The following is a 20,026-nucleotide window of genomic DNA, read 5'->3' on the forward strand; positions in this document are numbered from 1 at the left end:
CATGCTCGCTCATCTCTGGCCAAGCCCTCATATAGAGTTTGGAAGAATCGGCTGACCTAATCTGGATTACCCCATAAACCAGGCAAAACTATGACAGCTTCGCCGAAGTTTAAGGGAGCACGTGTTGCCGATTCCTCTTCACCCAACACATGATTTTCAGCTATATCTCTTGGGAAGCGCTATGTAAACAGGTTAAATCCAAGGCGCTTGTGCAGATGCAGATTGAGCCACATATTGATAAACCACCAGGGGCCTCCTAGGTTGCCGATAGACTAGCCAAGCAAGAGCTTCTTAGTCACTTGGTGGATGAGGTGATAGGCCGCTCCAAGCAGGTATCGGCCGAGGGGAAATCGGCCACCATTGGCCAGATTTTCTGCTGCTGCTAGATGAACAGAGGTTGGTCCTGCCGATCGACCGCAAAATACGAATTTATCTAACCACATGTTCAAAAAACAGGTCTGCTCCTTCATGTCAACAGGGCCTGTTTTGCGGTATTTTTGGATATACCCTGACCAGCCGCCGATGGAGCGAGTTTCTACCTTAGCACTGGGTTTGGTATCAAAGAAGTGGGTGCTATCGGCAGAAGAAATATCTAACCCGGTGAGCATAGCCACATCGGCAAGAGTGGGGGAAACAGGACCATGACCAAAGACAAAGGCGTTGAGTGTGTCTGACCAAAAGTATGATGCAGCTATCAAAAGTGACTCGTTCCTGTGCATATCTGCAATGGACAACCTAATGCATTGGGCTAGACTTCTTTCCCCCCATTGGACTTCGTTTGAGTTGCTGACCCTCAAAAACCAATCTATCCATCCCACGGTAGGGCTGGGCCAGGAACGAAAAGTATCCTTCCACAGATCCAAAGAAAAGTTCTCTGCTCTAAAAGGGATCCTGTTGGTTTCTGCGTTTATGAGGTTGGTTGGATCTGGATCCCCTAACGGGCCAAGGCATTGGAGATGTGGCCGATCAGTGGGGATGACGATTTTGTTAGCCGATTCCTAATGGTTTTTCAAGGTGTAAAAAAAACAAACAAACAAAAAAGGGGGAAAAGTATTCGGTACGGCGGATTGCAGATAAATAAAAGTACAGGAAGAAGTATAGGAGATGGTGCGAAGAACTGACCTCAGGGATGATGAAGTTGACGGCCATTCCGCCACGGAGGAGGTGCTTGGGAGTTTTGGAGTTGGTGTAGAAGGAACTTCGTCGGAGGTCTTGGAGCTTTTGGATGGTGCCGCCGCCGGGAAAAGTAAAGTTGGGATGGTGGAACGATGTGATGAAGAAGGAGTACCCGAGAAGGAACTATTTATAGGATAAAACGGGCAAGGGCAAATCTGACTTATCTCTTTGCCGCATCCGAGAAATCTGAGGGTACTCAGGTAGATATGGTAACTGTTCGCACGGTAATCAAGGGATTGTGCAGGTGATTTGACGGGAAGTGGTCATTATCCAGAGATATTTTGCTGTGCGGATCTCCTGGTCGGTCCATCGGCAGCGTCCTGTAACGGTCATATTGCCGATGGGCGAATAAAGTGGAGATAGCCATTTGTACGAATGTCCTGATCAGTCCATCGGTAGATCTTTGTAACGGTAATATTGCCGTTGTGCGGTTAAGAAGGAGATGCCCGTTTAAGAAATGGAGGATTTCGAGGGATCTGCAAAAGAATAGGATCAGAGTTGTTCAGATTGAGGTTGTTGATTACCAGATTAGGAGCATTAATTGCGGGAAAAGGCATCATTACTGCAGAGAATTTCGGAGCATTAATGATTTCATACTCCGAAATTGGGGGGCATGTGTTGACACCGTTTTTGGGCACGTGTCCAGGCCGGCAGGATAAGACGGCGGTGTTTTGTCTATAGGATGAGTTGCCGATGAGGATGGTTGCCGATGAAGGAGGGGTTGAACGTGACTGAGTTTATAGGTGGTGATGTGTCTCTGCCAATGGCTATGACAAGGAAGTTTGCCGATGACTATGACAAGAGAGTCTGCCGATGATACGAAGGGAGAGTCCAGAAGCTGCCGATCGGTTTGTGGAAGAGTTTCAGCTTGTCACGGGGGATAGCTTTGTTATTTCCTTAGTTATTTAAATCGTTTTGTATAAGGATTCCGTGTAATTTGGAATTCCAATCCTCCATCGTGTCTGGTTGTAGCTCTTTGAGCAGGGTATAAATATAGACCCTAGGACCTTGTAAAGAGATATCTATCAATCAATCAAACACACGTTTTTACTCATATTTCAGCATCTACTTTTTCGACGACTTCGTCATACTTTTTCCCTTTTATTACGAGTTGTTAGGAATTCGTCGACTTAAGCTCGGCGTGTTCTTGAGTTCCGCGTGAGAACCTCTTAGCCGTGACATCCGGGCGCATCGCTGTTGTCAGGACTAAAGTATTCGAGTTATCACCTTTGCCGATAGTAAGGTCAAATCGGCTGGCACGCCTTAACGTTTGAATCGGGTATTAGCCCTTTGTGTTTGCAGATCGATTTTGCATCAACAGTGCCGAAAGGAGTAATGAAAGACGTTTTGATCTGATCCTCTTCCTTTAGCGAGATCTGGTGATAACCAGAGTACCAGTCGAGAAAAGAGAGGAGTTCGCATCCGGCCGTTGAGTCGACCACCTCGTCGATGCGAGGGAGACCGAAAGGATCTTTAGGACAGTGTTTATTGAGATCAGTGTAGTCAACGCACATTCTCCATTCATTATTCTTTTTGCGTACAAGAACCGGATTGGTGAGCCAATCAGGATGATACACTTCTTTTATAAATCCGGCTGCTAGAAGCCATGTTATTTCTGTCCTAATAGCCTCCTTTTTGTCACGAGCGAACCGTCACAGCTTTTGCTTGATGGGTCTTGCGGTCTTCGAGACGTTTAAGGAGTGCTCGATCAGGTTTCGTGGGACGCCGGGCATGTCTGCTGGTTTCCATGAGAAAACGCTCACGTTGTCCCTTAGAAACCTGACGAGCGCGTCTTCCTATTTAGGGTCCAGATTGGCCCCGACGAGGGCCGTCTTCTCGGGGCTGCCGTCGACCAGCTGTACTTCCTTATATTCCTTGGACTTTGAATTCTTCCTAGCAGTCTCTTGCTCGGGTAGTCGGAGCTGGTCGGGAGGGAGCTGTGCGGCTTGGGCTGCTGTTTCTGCAATGCAGACTGAAAGGTCAATTGCTTCGGTGATCTTGAAGCTTTCCTCCTCGCAAGTGTATGCGGTGTAGACATTGCCTCGAACAGTTATGATGCCCTTTTCTATGGGCATTTTGAGGACCAGGTCTGAGTAATGTGGAACTGCCATGAACTTTGTCAGCGATGGTCGGCCCAGTATTGCGTGGTAAGTTCCATCGAAGTCGGCGACCACAAAGTTGACGAACTCTGTTCGAAAGTGGTCGGATGTTCCAAACTGGACAGGCAGCGTTATCTGTCCGAGGGGTACTGAACTTTGACCCGGCAGGACTCCCTAGAATTGAGCGTCGTAGGGCTTTAGCTGTGCCGGGGTTATCTTGAGAGCAGGCAAGCTATTGCGAAAGAGGATGCCAATGGAGCTTCCCCCGTTGACGAGCACGCGTTCGAATCTGATGCCGTTGATGCAAGGATCTAGTATTAGAGGGAAACGTCCTGGCTCTGGGATGGCGGCCCACTGATCCTTCCAGCTGAAGGAGATCTCCCTGTGCGACCAGGGAGGGAATTTCGGATCGGCGATCAGGCCGTCCGTGCTGTCTATGTTGAGGCAGGCTCCCTTTAAGTGTTTTCTTTCTCGCTTAGACTCGATGGAGACCTTGCCCCCGAAGATAGAGTGGACCACATCGGTGGGACTGACATACTTGTGTCGTGGGTCCCTATCCTGGTCCTCATCCTCGTCTTCGTGATCGCGCTCGTCCTGTTTCCCGTTTTTCTTGGCGGGGTCCTCTTGAGCAGCCCGCCGTGTATAGATGTTTTTGAGGACGCGACACTCCTCCATCGTGTGGTTGGACTTTGGATGTAGTTGGCATGGTCCCTTCAATGTCTTGTTGTAGTCTTCCTGGTAGTCTCGCCGCCCATTGGGACGCTTGACCGTATTCACCTCGTGGTCGTGGTCACGAGGACGCTTGCCTCTAAAGTCGTCACGATTGTCACGCCGCCTATCCCAACCTTCTCTGTGGTCGCGGTTGTCGGGGCGATGATGGTTCCTGTTGTCGAAACGACCACGAGTGTTGTCTCGGCGAGGAAGCTGGTCGGGACCTCTTGCATCGTCCTGGACGAGCTTTTCTACATCATCGGCGTTGGCATAATTTTTAGCCATGGCAAGGAGTTCGGCCATCGTCGTTGGCCTTTTGCGCAGTATCTTGTTCCTCAGTACTTCATGGAAGCGTAGCCCTTTAATGAAAGCAGATATGGCCTCGTCGTGGGAAGTTTTCGGGATTTTAAGGCGCATATCCGAGAATCGTCGGATGTAGTCGCGCAGAGGCTTGTTTTTCCTGTCTCTTGTCCTCTCGAGGTCGTACTTGTTCCCGGGCTACTCGTAGGTAGCGATGAAGTTGTCGATAAAGGCATGGCGGAGTTCTTCCCAAGAGTCGAAAGAGTCCTCGGGCAGGCCCAGGAGCCATTGATGACCGGCCTAGTCGAGGACGACCGGGAAGTAGTTGGCCATGACGTGCTCATCACCTGCTGCTGAACGAACTGCGATCTCATAGAGAGTGATCCAGTTTTCTGGGTTCTCCTTGCCGTCGTATTTTTTGAGTTTCTCGAGCTTGAAGTTTCGGGGCCACACGACCTAGCGGAGGTGTGAGGAAAATTGTCTCAGGCCGGGGGGACCATGCGTGGCGTTGTACTCAATGCAACGCAGGTTTTCGTGCGCTGCTCTTTCCGTGGCGCACCTGTTGATGCGGTCCTGGGCGTCCTTGGGAGGGAAGTTGTGTCATAAATCCCTATCCTGGTTCACTTCCTGGCCGCGGCCACGATTCTGCTCGCGGTAGCCGCCGGCGTCCCGACCACCGTTATCGCGTCGTGAACCCGTCCGGCGATTATTGGGGGAGCGGCTATGGTGGCGCTCGCTGGGTTGTGGTGAGGTTTGGCTGCGATGAGTGTGATTGGAGGAGACATCCGCGTAGGAGATAGCTTGGACTCTTTTGAGCAAGGTGGCTGTCTGTCCCATCGCGGCAATCAGATGCGCACGTACGCTGGATCGGACGCCCTGGCACTCGGGAGTATCAGGGAGTCGGTCTAAGTTTGCCATAGCGACGGCCACGTTAGCGCTTGGCATTTGGTAGACTTGTTGATCCCCGACCACGTCGAAAGCGTCGCTGAGGTTGTGCGGCAGAAGTTGTCGTTTCTCGTCCACGCATCGTCGGGCGCGGTCAGCATTGCGCTGCTCGCGGAGCTGCCTCTGCTCGTCGGTCTCTCCATGGACGGCCGGTTCATCGCCACTAACGTTGAAGACGAGGTCTCCTCGCCGGGGTGGAAAGACCGTGAAGCGAGAGAAACCTGGAGGATACGGTGGAAAATCTAGGTCGTAGTCTTCGTCCTCGGAGTTTATAACTTCGGTGGGAACGGATCCAGTGCTAGAGTTTGTGCTGGAGGCCTGGCCGTCCCATAGTTCTAGGATCGTTACCATGTTGACGTAGTGACGGGCTGGCTGACCGCTCCGTTTTGGCGACCAACCTGCCCTGTTGAAAAGGGATTGGACGTGCCGCGAATAGTCAATGGCTGAGTTGTTCAGCCCGTAAGGGGAACATTGATCTGGATCAGCCTTGAGTTCGACGGTCCGTCCTGAGAGGGTGGAGGTTATCGTCAGAGACGTATCCAGCCGTTCGTGTGTGATGACACGAGTTGGCCGGCAGGAGCTGAAAAAATCCATTGGCACGGCTTGATCAGACTGGCGCGAGATCCCATCTACTAGTCGGGAAGCTTCGAGAAGCTTGAGATCGGCGCGATCAAGGGCTCGGAAGAGGTCCGAGTCGTCGACCTTCTTTCCCTCGTAGCGAGGAAGCGGTGGTCGAGTGCTCGGTGTCAGGGTGGTCGGAGCCGATGCCGCCGTTGTCCCAGATCGGATCTGGGTTTCTTCCGAAGTCGTGGTCGTGAGGCCGGCGCCACGGGTCGTCCACGTGATCTGGCCGACGGTGAGCGCGAGGCCTTCGGGCACGGCCGCGGAAGCTGGAACGATGACCATCTTGTTCGTCGGGAGAGCTGTACGCACACCCCCTACCTGGCACGCCACTGTCGACAAAAGCTGGTCGGCAGTCTACCTTGGGGTATACCGACGGTAGTAGTTTATCGGTAGACGGTGCGCAAACTACGAACTCGATGGTGACGCAAGACACGGACAAGCTTTTTATCCAGGTTCGGCCACCGTGTGGGCGTAATACCTACGTCCCGCGTCTGATTGTATTGATTTGTGCTGAGAGAATAATGTGTCCTAGGGGGGTCCTGTCGACGAAAGCTAGTCGGCAGTCTACCTTGGGGTATACCCACGGTAGTAGTTTATCGGTAGACGGTGCGCAAACTACGAACTCGATGGTGACGCAAGACACGGACAAGCTTTTTATCCAAGTTCGGCCGCCGAGTTGGCGTAATACCTACGTCCTGCGTCTGGTTGTATTGATTTGTGTCGAGAGCATATGATGTGTCCTAGGGGGGTCCCTTGCCCCTCCTTATATAGTCTGGAGGGCAGGGTTACAGATCTGGAAACTAATCCTAGTCGGTTACAATTGCCATGGATAATTTGATATCAATTCCTATTCTAACCGACTAGAATCCTGCTTGATCTCCACATCTTGTCTCCTTGCGCGAAACTCCAAGCTGTCGGATCAAGCCTTGAACTCGTCTCGTAATGGGCCAAACCTCCTGGCCCAAGTCTAGCCGTAAGGGTATAGGGGTTTATACCCCCACAGCTAGTCCCCGAGCACCATGTATTGTGATGTAACACGCCATCTTGAGCTTCTTCGATCAGTGAGGCTTGACGTCTTCAATAAGCAGGAGAGTCGCCCAAACAGTTGCAACGGTACTTTGACCAACTCAAAAGATAGTTGATCAACATTGACATCGAAGAAGCAGGTTGTTCGAAGAATGCATGGTGCTCTAAATTAAAAAATATTTCTTTCCTGGTGAAGTGTGCCCACTTTACCTTTTTGCAAGGTATTATTCTCAAAAAAGCAAGCATATTCACCGCAAGGTGAAGTGTGCCCACTTAGTCCCCGAGCCTGTTAGTAGGTGACATAGGCACGTGGTGCCAGGGTCAAAAGAAAAGTTCTCAAAGAAATTCTGTAACTGAGATGCATCGCCAGATGCATCGTACCGATGTAGTCCCTGAGCTTGCTGGAAGGCGAAGTATGAGCCTTGTAGCAAGGTCTAAAAAACTAAATTTACCAGATTGTCGGCAATTAAATGGACAGATCGACCAGTCCCCAGGTGTTCAATAGTATGACGACCAGTCCCCAAGCACCAAGTGCGCTCTTTAGAATTCTGCATTGCTATACTGTACGACCAGTCCCCGAGCATCGAGTGCTCAGTGGTCGGTGCGATATTTTGAAGTTCCGAGGTGACAGACTGGGCGACCAGTCCCCGAGCATCAAGTGCTCGGTGGTTGGTGCAGTCCATGAAGTTCCAAGTCGATAAACTAGGCGGCCAGTCCCCGAGTATCAAGTGCTCGGTGGTCGATGCAGTCTTTGAAGGTCCGAGCTAATAGACTGGGCGACCAGTCCCCGAGCATCGAGTGCTCGGTGGTCGGTGCAGTCCCCGGATTGTTGACTCTCTACCACATTTATCTTCTTATTTTTGAACAGATCTTTCCAGTTAAAGTTGACGTGACGAGACATCCTGACGGGGTGTCAGATGGATGCGTGAAAAGTTGCGCCTGGCAACTGTGCAGCCACCCTTTGCATGGTTTGAGAAAAGGAAACCATCAATTGGTACGAAAACTCCGCCGCATTAATTGTCTATAATCATTGAAAAACGAAACGCCGCATCCGCCGCATGGCCCGCCCACTTCCCGAGAATACGGGAAGTGGGATAGGTGGAGTTGCGGGTTATAAGAGCCCGACAGTTCCGCCTGTACTGCTTACTCTACCATTGCCTTCAAGCCTTCCACTCTTGCCTCCTTCAATCACCTGCATCTTCCTAACTCAAGCCCACTTTCTCACCTCCAATGGCGAAGAGTGACTCCAAGAAGAGGGCCAAACTGATGGCCAAGGAGTGGAAGAAGTCCCGCAGCACCACCAGATCTCTTGGTGACCTCGTCGATATGGGGTTTCTGCATAGCCCGGAGCTCGGCGGCTGGAGGGCATCGGAGGGAGAGAGCTACCCCAACCCCCGCGCCGGTGAGATCGTCGTATTTGAAGATTTCATTAAGAGGGGCTTTGGGGTTCCTGTTCATCCTTTCCTTCAAGGTCTTCTTTTGTATTATGAGATCGGGATTTGCAATCTGCACCCGAACTCAATTCTCCTCATCTCCACTTTTATCCATCTGTGCGAGGCCTATGTTGGCATAGAGCCGCACTTCGATCTCTTTCGTTATCTTTTCTGCTTAAGGAAGAAGGGAGCAGTTGGAGGCTCCAAGATTGCAGGTGGAGTATACCTCAATCTCCGGGACGGGATGAAAAACCGGTACCTGAACTGCCCTTGGAATGCCTCTCTTACCGAGTGGTATAAGAAATGGTTCTATGTCAGGGTGGAGCTGGGAAGCTCCACGTTCTGTGACGTGGGGTACATCCCCGAGAAGAGGATCAGTTGGACCGACCGCCCAGAATTTGACGGACAAGTAGCAGACCTGATGAAGCTGATCGACTGGTCGCACTTGGACGGGCTAGGGGTGGTCGGCAACTTTGTTTGCCGCCGAGTGATGCCCTGCCAGAAGAGGGTGCACTCGGCGTACGAGTACGTCGGGAGCCAGGACCCGACCAGGATGAGGCCTGAGGTCCTGGAGAAGGAAGAGGTGCAGCAGTTGTTGAACGAATTGTTCAACTTTGCTGCACGGTGTGATCGGTACACCAGCAGTGAGGAGGACCAGGCCCGCCCCGTCCCGACCACCGAGGAGAGGGTGGCGGGGAAAAGGCCACTGGCGGCAGATCCTTTGCCGGTACCGACGTTGCCGGCGGAGAGCAGCCAAGCGCCGAAGCGTCGTCGTCTCGTGCGAATCGTTGACGACGACGACGACGAGGAGGCCGTACCGTCGCTAGTTCGACGACCTCGGAGCCGCCTAGATAGTGCGCCGGCCACTACTAATCGGGTGGCCAGCGATCCTCCTGCTCCGCGCGTTGTCGAGGTGGGGGCGCAGGCGCCGACCGGCCGGGCAAGGAGGAGGTTCATCGCGACCCACCGTCGATCGGACCTGTAAGTGTTCGACTTACGTATTTTGGCGTTTTTTTTTAAGATGTACTTTGTTCTTCTAGCGCGGCGTCGGATGTCAATCCCGACCATGCCGCCGACCAGGGGGCATCCGATCCTGCCGCCGTCGACGCCGCGCCGCAGGCCATGGATCAGCCTACGGCGGCGGCTGCTGCTGCAGGCACAGAGGGGCAGTCTGCCCCAGCGAGTGCCGCGGCGAGTACTCCGCCGAGGAACGAGGAGGCTTCGAGGACCCCTCCCCCGAGCGCTGCTGCTCAGGAGGACAACCGAATCCCGACTCCAGCCGAAGAAGGGAGGGGCCCGACACCGCCCCGAGCAGGGGCTTCTTCACCCGCGAGCTCTCCTGGCCTAGGCCGGAGGCCCGTAATGCCTTCGACCGCAGCCGGGAACAGCGCGGCGAATGAGGAGCCCTGGGAAGCCTCTAACGACGACGTGGGGGAGGTCCAGGGTCGTCCCCGTGATGGCCGCCAGCATGTCTACATGTGGCGCCAGCGCGAGGACCACTTTATTGGTCATGAAGAGCTTGTGGAGACGGGGGAGGCTGCGAGGGTGGAGCGTGCAGCCAAACGTCTTGTAGATGAGGTCAAGGTAAGTGACTCTCTGCCCCGATTGACTTCTTTTCCCCTTTTGCTTTGCTGTTATCTTGCTGGGATGACATGTGACCTTCTTGCAGGGTGTCATGACAACGGCGAAGTACCGGAAGAGGTGCTTCGACCAGATAGAAGGAATTGTGGCCGAGAACAAGGCCCTTACCACGGAGGTGGACCGGCTACGGTCGGAAGTCGGGGAGAAGGTGGCCGAGATGAACGCCCAGGAGGAGCATTATCTCGAGCTCACTCGTCGCTTGGCCGACCAGTACCGGCAGCGAGAAGGTTAGTCACGCGCTCCGAGCAGCTTTGTATAGCTGTGTAGCCTGCTTTACTGACCAGGTTATGATTCACGTAGGCTTGGAGGAGGAGGTGGTGCGCCTCCGACAGGAGAAAGAGCAGCTCAGCCAAGAGCTCGTCGGTGCGCTGGAGTCCGGGCGCCGAGCAGGAGAGGAATTGGGTCGGAAGGACCGGGAGTTAACTGGTAATGCGCGCCGCCTCGTTATCTGCCGTTTGTCGTCCCTTTGTTTTTTGATATGTCAAAAATAACGCCCTGCTTGAATCGCAGTGCTCAAGGTGAACGCCAAGAAGCACCTAGATGAGCTGGTCAAGGACCGGGACTCCTGGAAGGTTAATTGTTGTAAGATCTGGAAAGGAGTATCCCCGGTCCTGGATCTGATCAGTCCCGAGCTCCCAGAGAGCCAGCCCCGCGCGCCGAAGTTGACTCCAGTGGAGAAGGCGCAACGGGCGAGGGACTGGCTCCAGCAATTCGTAAAGGACACCGGGGAGTTTGCTGGCGCGCATGTCCTTAGCATGGTGCGCGCCCACTACCCCCTGGTCGACCTGACCAGGCTGGAAAAGGGGTATCCCAAGGAGGTCGGCCCACAGGAGGCGGACGAGCTTCGGGGTGGTCTGCTGGACTTGTCGTCGACGGTGATCGGCGACATCAATCTTTGCGGAACGGCCACTCCCCCAGACCAGCCGGGTTCAGACAGGTCGGCCAGGGAGCTGTCAGGCGCGTCCATTGCGGGAGATGGGCGGTCGACGCCTGCGGTCTTGACCAGCCAGGCGCCGGTGGCCCCGACCCCTTCGTCCGGGCAGCAGGGCCAGGCGGGTGATCAGCCCGAGCAGTTAGGCCAATAGAGTAGTCTGTAGGAATAGACTAGCGTCGGCCCGTCAGGGTATTTTATTGTAAACTTTGTGTGTAAAGTTTGTAATAAAGTTTGCTTTTGTCATGACTGTTATTTTGAGCGCTGTGTAATTATCTGAGTGACGTGTCACTGTATTTGACTTTGTAGTCGCCAAGAGCTTCCGTTGCAGAAGTTTTGCCGAGTTCTGCGTCCAACAAAGTATAGGCAAAAAATAGAAAACTTTATTATTGACAATTATAAGATATTTACAAGCAAAAGTTACTAGAACTTATGGATAAAATCGTCGCAGTTTGTCTATGTGCCAAGAGTTAGGCACGCGTGTTCCGTCTGGGTATGCCAATCTGTAGGACGTGGGTCGTGTGACTTCGGCGACCACGAAAGGTCCTTCCCAGGGGGTGGATAGCTTGTGCATTCCCTCTTGGCTTGTTCTCCACCTAAGTACCAGATCGCCGACCATGAAGGAACGGTCCTTGACGTTAATGTTGTGGTATCGCCTGACTGTCGCGAGGTACTTTGCTGTTCGGAGACAAGAATTCAAACGCTTTTCCTCCATGCAGTTGATTTCGAGTTCTCTGGCGTTGTCGGCTGTCGCCTGGTCAAATTGTTCAATCCTGGGAGATCCGAAGGTTATGTCGGACGGCAGGACTGCCTCGGAGCCGTAAACCATGAAGTAGGGAGACACTCCTGTGTTCCGACTGGTCTGAGTTCGGAGGCCCCAGACCACTGCCGGTAACTCCTTCATCCATCGACCGGGTGCTCTGTCGTTCTCGGTGTACAGCCTTTTCTTTAGGGCGTCAATGATCATTCCGTTCGCGCGTTCGACTTGACCATTGGCCCGTGGATGAGTCACTGACACATATTTTATGACTATGCCCCTGTCATCGCAGAAGTCTCAAAATATGGTGCCAGTGAACTGAGTACCCAGGTCGGTGATTATGCTGTTCGGGATGCCGAATCAGTGTATGATTTGATTGAGGAACTCCACGGCCTTCTCGGAGGTTGCCTTGACCAGAGGCATGTATTCGATCCACTTGGAGAACTTGTCGATTAACACGAAAACAAACTTGAAGTTGCCGGGAGCTGGTTTAAATGGCCCGATCATGTCAAGCCCCCAGCAAGCAAAGGGCTAGGACGACGGGATGGTTTGAATTTCGTGAGCGGGTACGTGGGTCCTCTTAGCGAAGAACTGACATCCCTCGTAGTGTCGAACCAGTTTTTCTGTGTCGTTGACCGCGGTTGGCCAATCAAAACCTGCCCGGAAGGCTTTGCCGACCAACGTTCTGGATGCAGCGTGATTGCCGCAGGATCCAGCATGTATGTCTTCTAGGAGCTTGATACCATCATCTTGGGTTATGCACTTGAGCAGTACTTCAGAGCTTGCATTTTTTCGCATGAGTTTACCGTCGACCAGGATGTAGTTCTTTGGCCATCGAATGAGGTGCTCGTTCTCTGTTTTGTCCTGAAAGCCTGTCCCGTCCGATATATACTTGATGAACAGGGTACGCTAGTCACGACCACCGGTTGTCGGAGTGGCATCGTCTATGAGCATTGCCTCGGTGGGTTGCTTTTCGACCTGGGTGGGGTTTACGCTTGGCTCGTGGATGTCCTGGACGAAAATACCCCGCGGGATCTGGGCCCGGGACGACCCTAACTTCGACAACGCATCTGCTGCCTGGTTCTTATCCCGGACCACGTGGATGTACTCTATGCCGTAGAAGTTGGTTTCCCATTTGCGAATTTCTTTGCAGTAGAGATCCATCTTCTCGTGGGTTGCGTCCCACTCCTTGTTGAGCTGGTTGATAACCAAGGCAGAGTCGCCATAGACGTAGAGGCGTTTGACACCCAACCCGACGGCGAGCCTTATGCCGTGCAGGCATGCTTCGTATTCGGCGACATTGTTTGACACCGGAAAAAGGATCCTAAGAACGTAACACAGTTTGTCCTTGTTAGGTGATACGAACAGTATCCCAGCGCCGGCACCGTTGATGTTCAAGGATCCGTCAAAGAACATTGACCAGTGGTCGGAGACATCGGGAATGGGAGGCTTGTTGAGATCCGTCCATTCAGCAATGAAATCGACCTGGGCCTGAGACTTGACTGTGGTGCGGCTCTGGAACTCCAAGGAAAATGGGCATAATTCCATCGCCCATTTCACGATTCTGCCGTTGGCGTCTTTATTGCGCAGAATGTCCCCGAGAGGGAAGCTGGTGGTTACCAAGACTGTCGACGAAAGCTGGTCGGCAGTCTACCTTGGGGTATACCCACGGTAGTAGTTTATCGGTAAACGGTGCGCAAACTACGAACTCGATGGTGACGCAAGACACGGACAAGCTTTTTATCCAGGTTCGGCCGCCGAGTTGGCGTAATACCTACGTCCTGCGTCTGGTTGTATTGATTTGTGTTGAGAGAATATGATGTGTCCTAGGGGAGTCCCTTGCCCCTCCTTATATAGTCTGGAGGGCAGGGTTACAGATCTGGAAACTATTCCTAGTCGGTTACAATTGCCATGGATAATTCGATATCAATTCCTATTCTAACCGACTAGAATCCTGCTTAATCTCCACATCTTGTTTCCTTGCGCGAAACTCCAGGTTGTCGGATCAAGCCTTGAACTCGTCTCGTAATGGGCCAAGCCTCCTGGCGGAAGTCTAGCCGTAAGGGTATATGGGTTTATACCCCCACAGCTAGTCCCCGAGCACCATGTATTGTGATGTAACACGCCGTCTTGAGCTTCTTCGATCAGTGAGACTTGACGTCTTCAATAAGTGGGAAAGTCGCCCAAACAGTTGCAACAGTATTTTGACCAACTCAAAAAACAGTTGATCAACATTGACATCGAAGAAGCAGGTTGTTTGAAGAATGCATGGTGCTCTAAATTGAAAAAGATTTCTTTCCTGGTGAAGTGTGCCCACTTTACTTTTTTGAAAGGTATAAACATCAAAAAAGCAAGCATATTCACCGCAAGGTGAAGTGTGCCCACTTAGTCCCCGAGCCTGGTAGTAGGTGACGTAGGCACGTGGTGCCAGGGTCAAAATAAAAGTGCTCAAGGAAATTCTGAAACTGAGATGCATCGCCAGATGCATCGTACCGATGTAGTCCCCGAGCTTGCTGGAAGGCGAAGTATGAGCCTTGTAGCAAGGTCTAAAAAATTGAATTTACCAGTCCGTCTACAATTGAATAGACCAATCGACCAGCCCCAAAGCACCAAGTGCGCTCCTTAGAATTCTGTGTTGCTGTACTGTACGACCAGTCCCCGAGCATCGAGTGCTCGGTGGTCGGTGCAGGCTTTAAAGCTTCGAGCTGATAGACTGGACGACAAGTCCCCGAGCGTCGAGTACTCGGTGGTCGGTGCAGTCCTTGAAGCTTCGAGCTGATAGACTGGACGACCAGTCATCGAGCGTCGAGTACTCGGTGATCGGTGCAGTCTTTGAAGTTCCGAGCTGATAGACTGGGCGACCAGTCCCCGAGCGTCGAGTGCTCGGTGGTCGGTGCAGTCCTTGAAGTTCCGAGCTGATAGACTGGGCGACCAGTCCCCGAGCGTCGAGTGCTCGGTGGTCGGTGCAGTCCTTGGATTGTTGACTCTCTGGCATATGTGTCTTCTTGTTTTTGAAAAGATCTTTCCAGTTAAAGTTGACGTGACGAGACCTCCTGACGGGGTGTCAGATGGATGCATGAAAAATTGCGCCTGGCAACTGTGCAGCCGCCCTTTGCATGGTTTGAGAAAAGGAAACCATCAATTGGTACGAAAACTCCGCCGCATTAATTGTCTATAATCATTGTAAACCGAGACGCCGCATCCACCGCATGGCCCGCCCACTTCCCGAGAATACGGGAAGTGGGAGAGGTGGAGTTGCGGGTTATAAGAGCCTGACAGTTCTGCCTGTACTGCTTACCCTGCCATTGCCTTCAAGCCTTCCGCTCTCGCCTCCTTCAACCACCTGCATCTTCCTAACTCAAGCCCACTTTCGCACCTCCAATGGCGAAGAGCGACTCCAAGAAGAGGGCCGAACTGATGGCCAAGGAGTGGAAAAAGTCCCGCAGCACCATGAAATCTCTGGGTGACCTCGTCGATATGGGGCTTCTGCACAGCCCGGAGCTCGGCGGCTGGAGGGCACCGGAGGGGGAGAGCTACCCCGACCCCCACGCCGGTGAGATCGTCGTATTTGAAGATTTCATTAAGAGGGGCTTTGGTGTTCCTGTTCATCCTTTTCTTCAAGGTCTTCTTTTGTATTATGAGATCGGGATTTGCAATCTGCACCCGAATTCAATTCTCCTCATTTCCACTTTTATCCACCTGTGCGAGGCCTATGTTGGCATAGAGCTGCACTTCGATCTTTTTCGGTATCTTTTCTGCTTGAGGAAGAAGGGAGCAGTTGGAGGCTCCAAGGTTGCAGGTGGAGTATACCTCAACCTTCGTGATGGGATGAAGAATCGCTACCTGCACTGTCCATGGAACACTTCCTTGACCGAATGGTACAGGAAGTGGTTCTACATCAGGGAGGAACCGGGCAGCTCAACGTTCTGCGACGTGGGATACATTCCTGAGAAGAGGATGAGCTGGACCGACCGCCCGGAGTTCGACGGTCCAGTGGCGGATCTCATGAAGCTGATCGACTGGTCGCGCCTGGACGGGCTTGGCGTGGTCGGCAACTTCATTTGTCGTCGGGTGATGCCCTGCCAGAAGAGGGTGCACTCAGCGTACGAGTATGCCGGAAGCGTGGACCCGACCAGGATGCGGTCGGAGATCTTGGAGAAAGCGGAGCTACAACAGCTGTTGAACGAGCTGTTTAACTTCGCGGACGGAGGCTTCATCCGTGGCAGTGATCGGGTGCAAGCCTTCAAGTTAGGACGACCAGCACCAAAGGTATGTAGCAGATTATTTTGTTTTAGCATTCGTATATCGTCTGCAGCTGACTCATCCCTGTTGCTTTTTGCAGATCGGCGATGTCGACCGGTGCACAGTGTATGTATCACTGGCACCGGGGATGGAAAATCCTGCGGGAGAAGACCCGCCAGAGGAGGACGCTGCTCGGTGTACTCATTACACCAGCAGTGAGGAGGACCAAGCCCGCCCCGTCCCGACCTCCGAGGAAAGGGTAGCGGGGAAGAGGCCATTGCCGGCAGATCCCTCGCAGACACCGGAGCTGCCGGCAGATCTACCGGCGGAGAGCAGCTAAGCACCGAAGCGTCGTCGGCTCGTGCGGATCGTTGACGACGACGACGACGACGTCGAGGAGGCTGCGCCGTCGTTGGTCCGACGGCCTCGGAGCCACCCAGATAATACGCCGGCCGCTACTGATCGAGTGGCCAGCGACACCCCTGCACCACAAGTTGTCGAGATGGGGGCGCAGGTGCCAACCGGCCGGGCGAGGAGGAGGTTCACCGCGACCCGCCGCCGATCAGACCTGTAAGTGTTCGACTTACGTATTTTGGACTCCTCTTTGTTTTTTTTTTGAAATTACACTTTTGTTCCTGTAGTGCGGCGTCGGATGTCGACCCCGGCCAGGCTGCCAGCCAGGGGACGTGCGAGCCTGTCCGCGCTGCTGAAGATACAGCCCCCCAGACCACAGAGCAGCCTACAGCTACAGTCGCACCTGGGAGCACCGAGGGGCTCCCGACCGCGGCACCGACTACGACAGGCAGCCCGACCAGGGCTGAAGAGGCTCCCCCAGCTGGCTCCACAGAAGAGGAGGGAAGATCCCCGACCGCTCCTCCTGCCGGGGGGAGTGAAGTCCCCACGCCACCCCGAGCGGGAACCTCTTCGGCTGCAGGCTCCCCAGGTCTGGTCCGAGGGCCAGTAATACCTGGGACCACCACCGGGGGTGGCGCAGCGCAGGAGGAGGAAACCCGGGCGGCCTCCGATGACGAGGTGGAAGAGATTGAGGGTCGTCCCCGTGATGGCCGCCAACACGTTTATGTGTGGCGCCAACGCGGGGATCACTTTATCGGGCATGAGGAGCTCGCCGAGACCGAGGAGGCCGCCAGGGTGGAGCGCGCGGCCAAGCGCCTCGTCGACGAAGTCAAGGTAAGCGGTTTTTTGTACTGTTGCACATTGTATGCCTTGTCTTGGATGGTCGTTATATGCCCGCTTTGTAGGGCGCAATGAAAACGACAAAGTACCGGAAACGGTGCTTTGACCAGATAGAAGGCGTCGTGGCCGAGAACAAGGCCCTTGCCGCAGAGGTAGACCGGCTGCGGTCGGAAGTCGGGGAGAAGGTGGCCGAGATGAGTGCCCAAGAGGAGCGTCGTCTCGACCTCACTCGTCGCTTGGCCGACCAGTACCGGCAGCGAGAAGGTTAGTCACACGCTCCGAGCAGCTTTGCGTACTTGTGTAGTTTGTTTTACTGACCAGTTTATGATTCATGCAGACTTGGAGGAGGAGGTGGCGCGCCTCCGACAAGAGAAGGAGCAGCTCAGCCAACAGCTCGCCGGTGCGCTGGAGTCCGGACGGCGAGCAGGAGAGGAATTGGGTCGAAAGGACCGGGAATTATCTGGTAATGGGTGCCGCCTTGCTAGCTGCTGCTTGTCGCCCTTTTGTTTGTTTGATATGCCGAAAATAACGCTTTGTTTCATTTGCAGTGCTCAAGGTGAACGCCAAGAAGCACCTGGATGATCTGATCAAGTACCGGGACTCCTGGAAGGTCAACTGTTGCAGGATCTAGAAAGGAGTGTCCCCGGTCCTAGACCTGATCAGTCCCGAGCTCCCGGAGAGCCAGCCCCGCGTGCCGCAGTTGACCCCGGTCGAGAAGGCACAACGGGCGTGGGACTGGCTCCAGCAGTTCGTGAAGGACGCCGGGGAGTTTGCCGGCGCGCACGTCCTCAGCATGGTGCGCGCCCACTACCCCCTGGTCGACTTGAGCAGGCTGGAGAAGGGGTACCCGAAGGAAGTCGGTCCACAGGAAGAGGACGAGCTTCGGGGTAGTCTGCTGGACTTGTCGTCGACAGTGATCGGCGACATCAATCTGTGCGGAACGGCCACTCCCCCCGACCAGCCGAGTTCAGATAGGTCGGCCAGGGAGTTGTCGGGCGCGTCCGTTGCGGGAGATGGGCGGTCGACGCCTGCGGTCTCGACCAGCCAGGCGCCGGTGGCCCCGACCCCTTCGTCCGGGCAGCAGGGCCAGGCGGGTGATCAGCCCGAGCAGCTAGGCCAATAGAGTAGTCTGTAGAAATAGACTAGTGTCTGCCCGTCAGGGTATTTATTGTAAACTTTGTATGTAAAGTTTGTAATAAAGTTTGCTTTTTTTGTCATGACTGTTGTTTTGAGCGCTGTAAGATTATCTGAGTGACGTGTCACCGTATTCGTCTTGGTAGTCGTTAAGAGCATCCATTGCAGGAGTTTTGCCGAGTGCTGTGACAAGATATAGGCAAAAAAAAATAGAGAATTTCATTATCAACAATTATGAGACACTTACAAGGGAAAGTTATTAAAACTTTATGGATAGAAACGTCGCAGTTTGTCTATGTGCCAAGAGTTAGGCACTCGTGTTCCGTCTGGGTATGCCAATCTGTAGGACGTAGGTCGTGTGACCTCGGTGACCACGAAGGGTCCTTCCCAGGGAGTGGATAGCTTGTGCATTCCCTCCTGGCTTGTTTTCCATCGAAGTACCAGATCGCCGACCACGAAGGAACGGTCCTTGACGTTCCTGTTGTGGTATCGCCTGACTGCCGCGAGATACTTAGCTGTTCGGAGACAGGAATCTAAACGCTTTTCCTCCATGCAATTGATTTCGAGTTCTCTGGCGTTGTCAGCGGTCGCCTGGTCGAAGTGTTCGATTCTGGGAGATCCGAAGTGTATGTCAGACGGCAGGACCGCCTCTGCACCGTATACCATGAAGTAGGGAGACACCCCTGTGTTTCGACTGGTCTGAGTTCGGAGGCCCCAGACCACTGCCGGCAATTCTTTCATCCATCGACCGGGTGCTCTGTCGTTTTCGGGGTACAACCTTTTCTTTAGGGCGTCAACGATCATTCCGTTAGCACGTTCCACTTGACCGTTGGCACATGGATGTGCCACTGACACGTATTTTATGACTATGCCTCTGTCATCGCAGAAGTCCCAAAAAGTGGTGCCAGTAAACTGAGTGCCCAGGTCGGTGATTATGTTGTTCGGGATGCCGAATCTGTGTATGATTTGATTGAGGAACTCCACAGCTTTCTCGGAGGTTGCCTTGACCAGAGGCATGTATTCAATCCACTTGGAGAACTTGTCAATTAACACGAAAACAAACTTGAAATTGCCCGGGGCTGGTTTAAATGGCCCGATCATGTCAAGCCCCCAGCAAGCAAAGGGCCAAGACGACGGGATGGTTTGAATTTCGTGGGCAGGTACGTGGGTCCTCTTAGCGAAAAACTGGCATCCTTCACAATGCCGAACGAGTTTTTCTGCGTCGCCGACCGCGGTTGGCCAATAAAAACCTGCTCGGAAAGCCTTTCCGACCAGCGTTCTGGATGCGGCGTGATTGCCGCAGGATCCAGCATGTATGTCCTCTAAGAGCTTGATACCATCATCTTGGGGTATGCACTTGAGCAGTACTTCGGAGCTTGCGTTTTTCCGCATGAGTGTGCCGTCGACCAGGATGTAGTTCTTTGATCGTCGAATGAGGCGCTCGTTCTCTGTTTTGTCCTGAAGGCCTATCCCGTTCGATATGTATTTGATGAACGGGGTACGCCAGTCATGCCCACCGGTTGTCGGAGTGGCGTCGTCTATGAGCATTGCCTCGGTGGGCTGCTTGTCGACCAGGGAGGAGCCTACGCTCGGCTCGTGGATGTCCTGGACGAAAATACCCCGCGGGATCTGGGCCCGAGATGAGCCTAACTTCGACAACGCATCTGCTGCTTGGTTCTTATCCCGGACCACGTGGATGTACTCTATGCCGTAGAAGTTGGTTTCCCATTTGCGAATTTCTTTGCAGTAGAGATCCATCTTCTCGTGGGTTGCGTCCCACTCCTTGTTGAGCTGGTTGATGACCAAAGCGGAG

General features: G+C 53.5%; 1 protein-coding gene across 1 annotated transcript in view; it reads left to right on the top strand.

Annotated features, from left to right (window-relative positions):
* The window catches only part of LOC110430419 (skin secretory protein xP2-like), a 49,156-nt gene that overhangs the window by 15,026 nt on the left and 14,104 nt on the right, over positions 1-20,026 (top strand). Inside the window, exons 4-5 of the mRNA XM_021448094.1 lie at positions 9,336-9,898; positions 9,984-10,015. Coding sequence (XP_021303769.1) covers positions 9,336-9,898; positions 9,984-10,015 — 595 coding nt within the window. The remainder of the gene's footprint in view (positions 1-9,335; positions 9,899-9,983; positions 10,016-20,026) is intronic.

Source organism: Sorghum bicolor, chromosome 9 (genome assembly GCF_000003195.3).
Source record: "Sorghum bicolor cultivar BTx623 chromosome 9, Sorghum_bicolor_NCBIv3, whole genome shotgun sequence".
NCBI classification, from domain to species: domain Eukaryota; kingdom Viridiplantae; phylum Streptophyta; class Magnoliopsida; order Poales; family Poaceae; genus Sorghum; species Sorghum bicolor.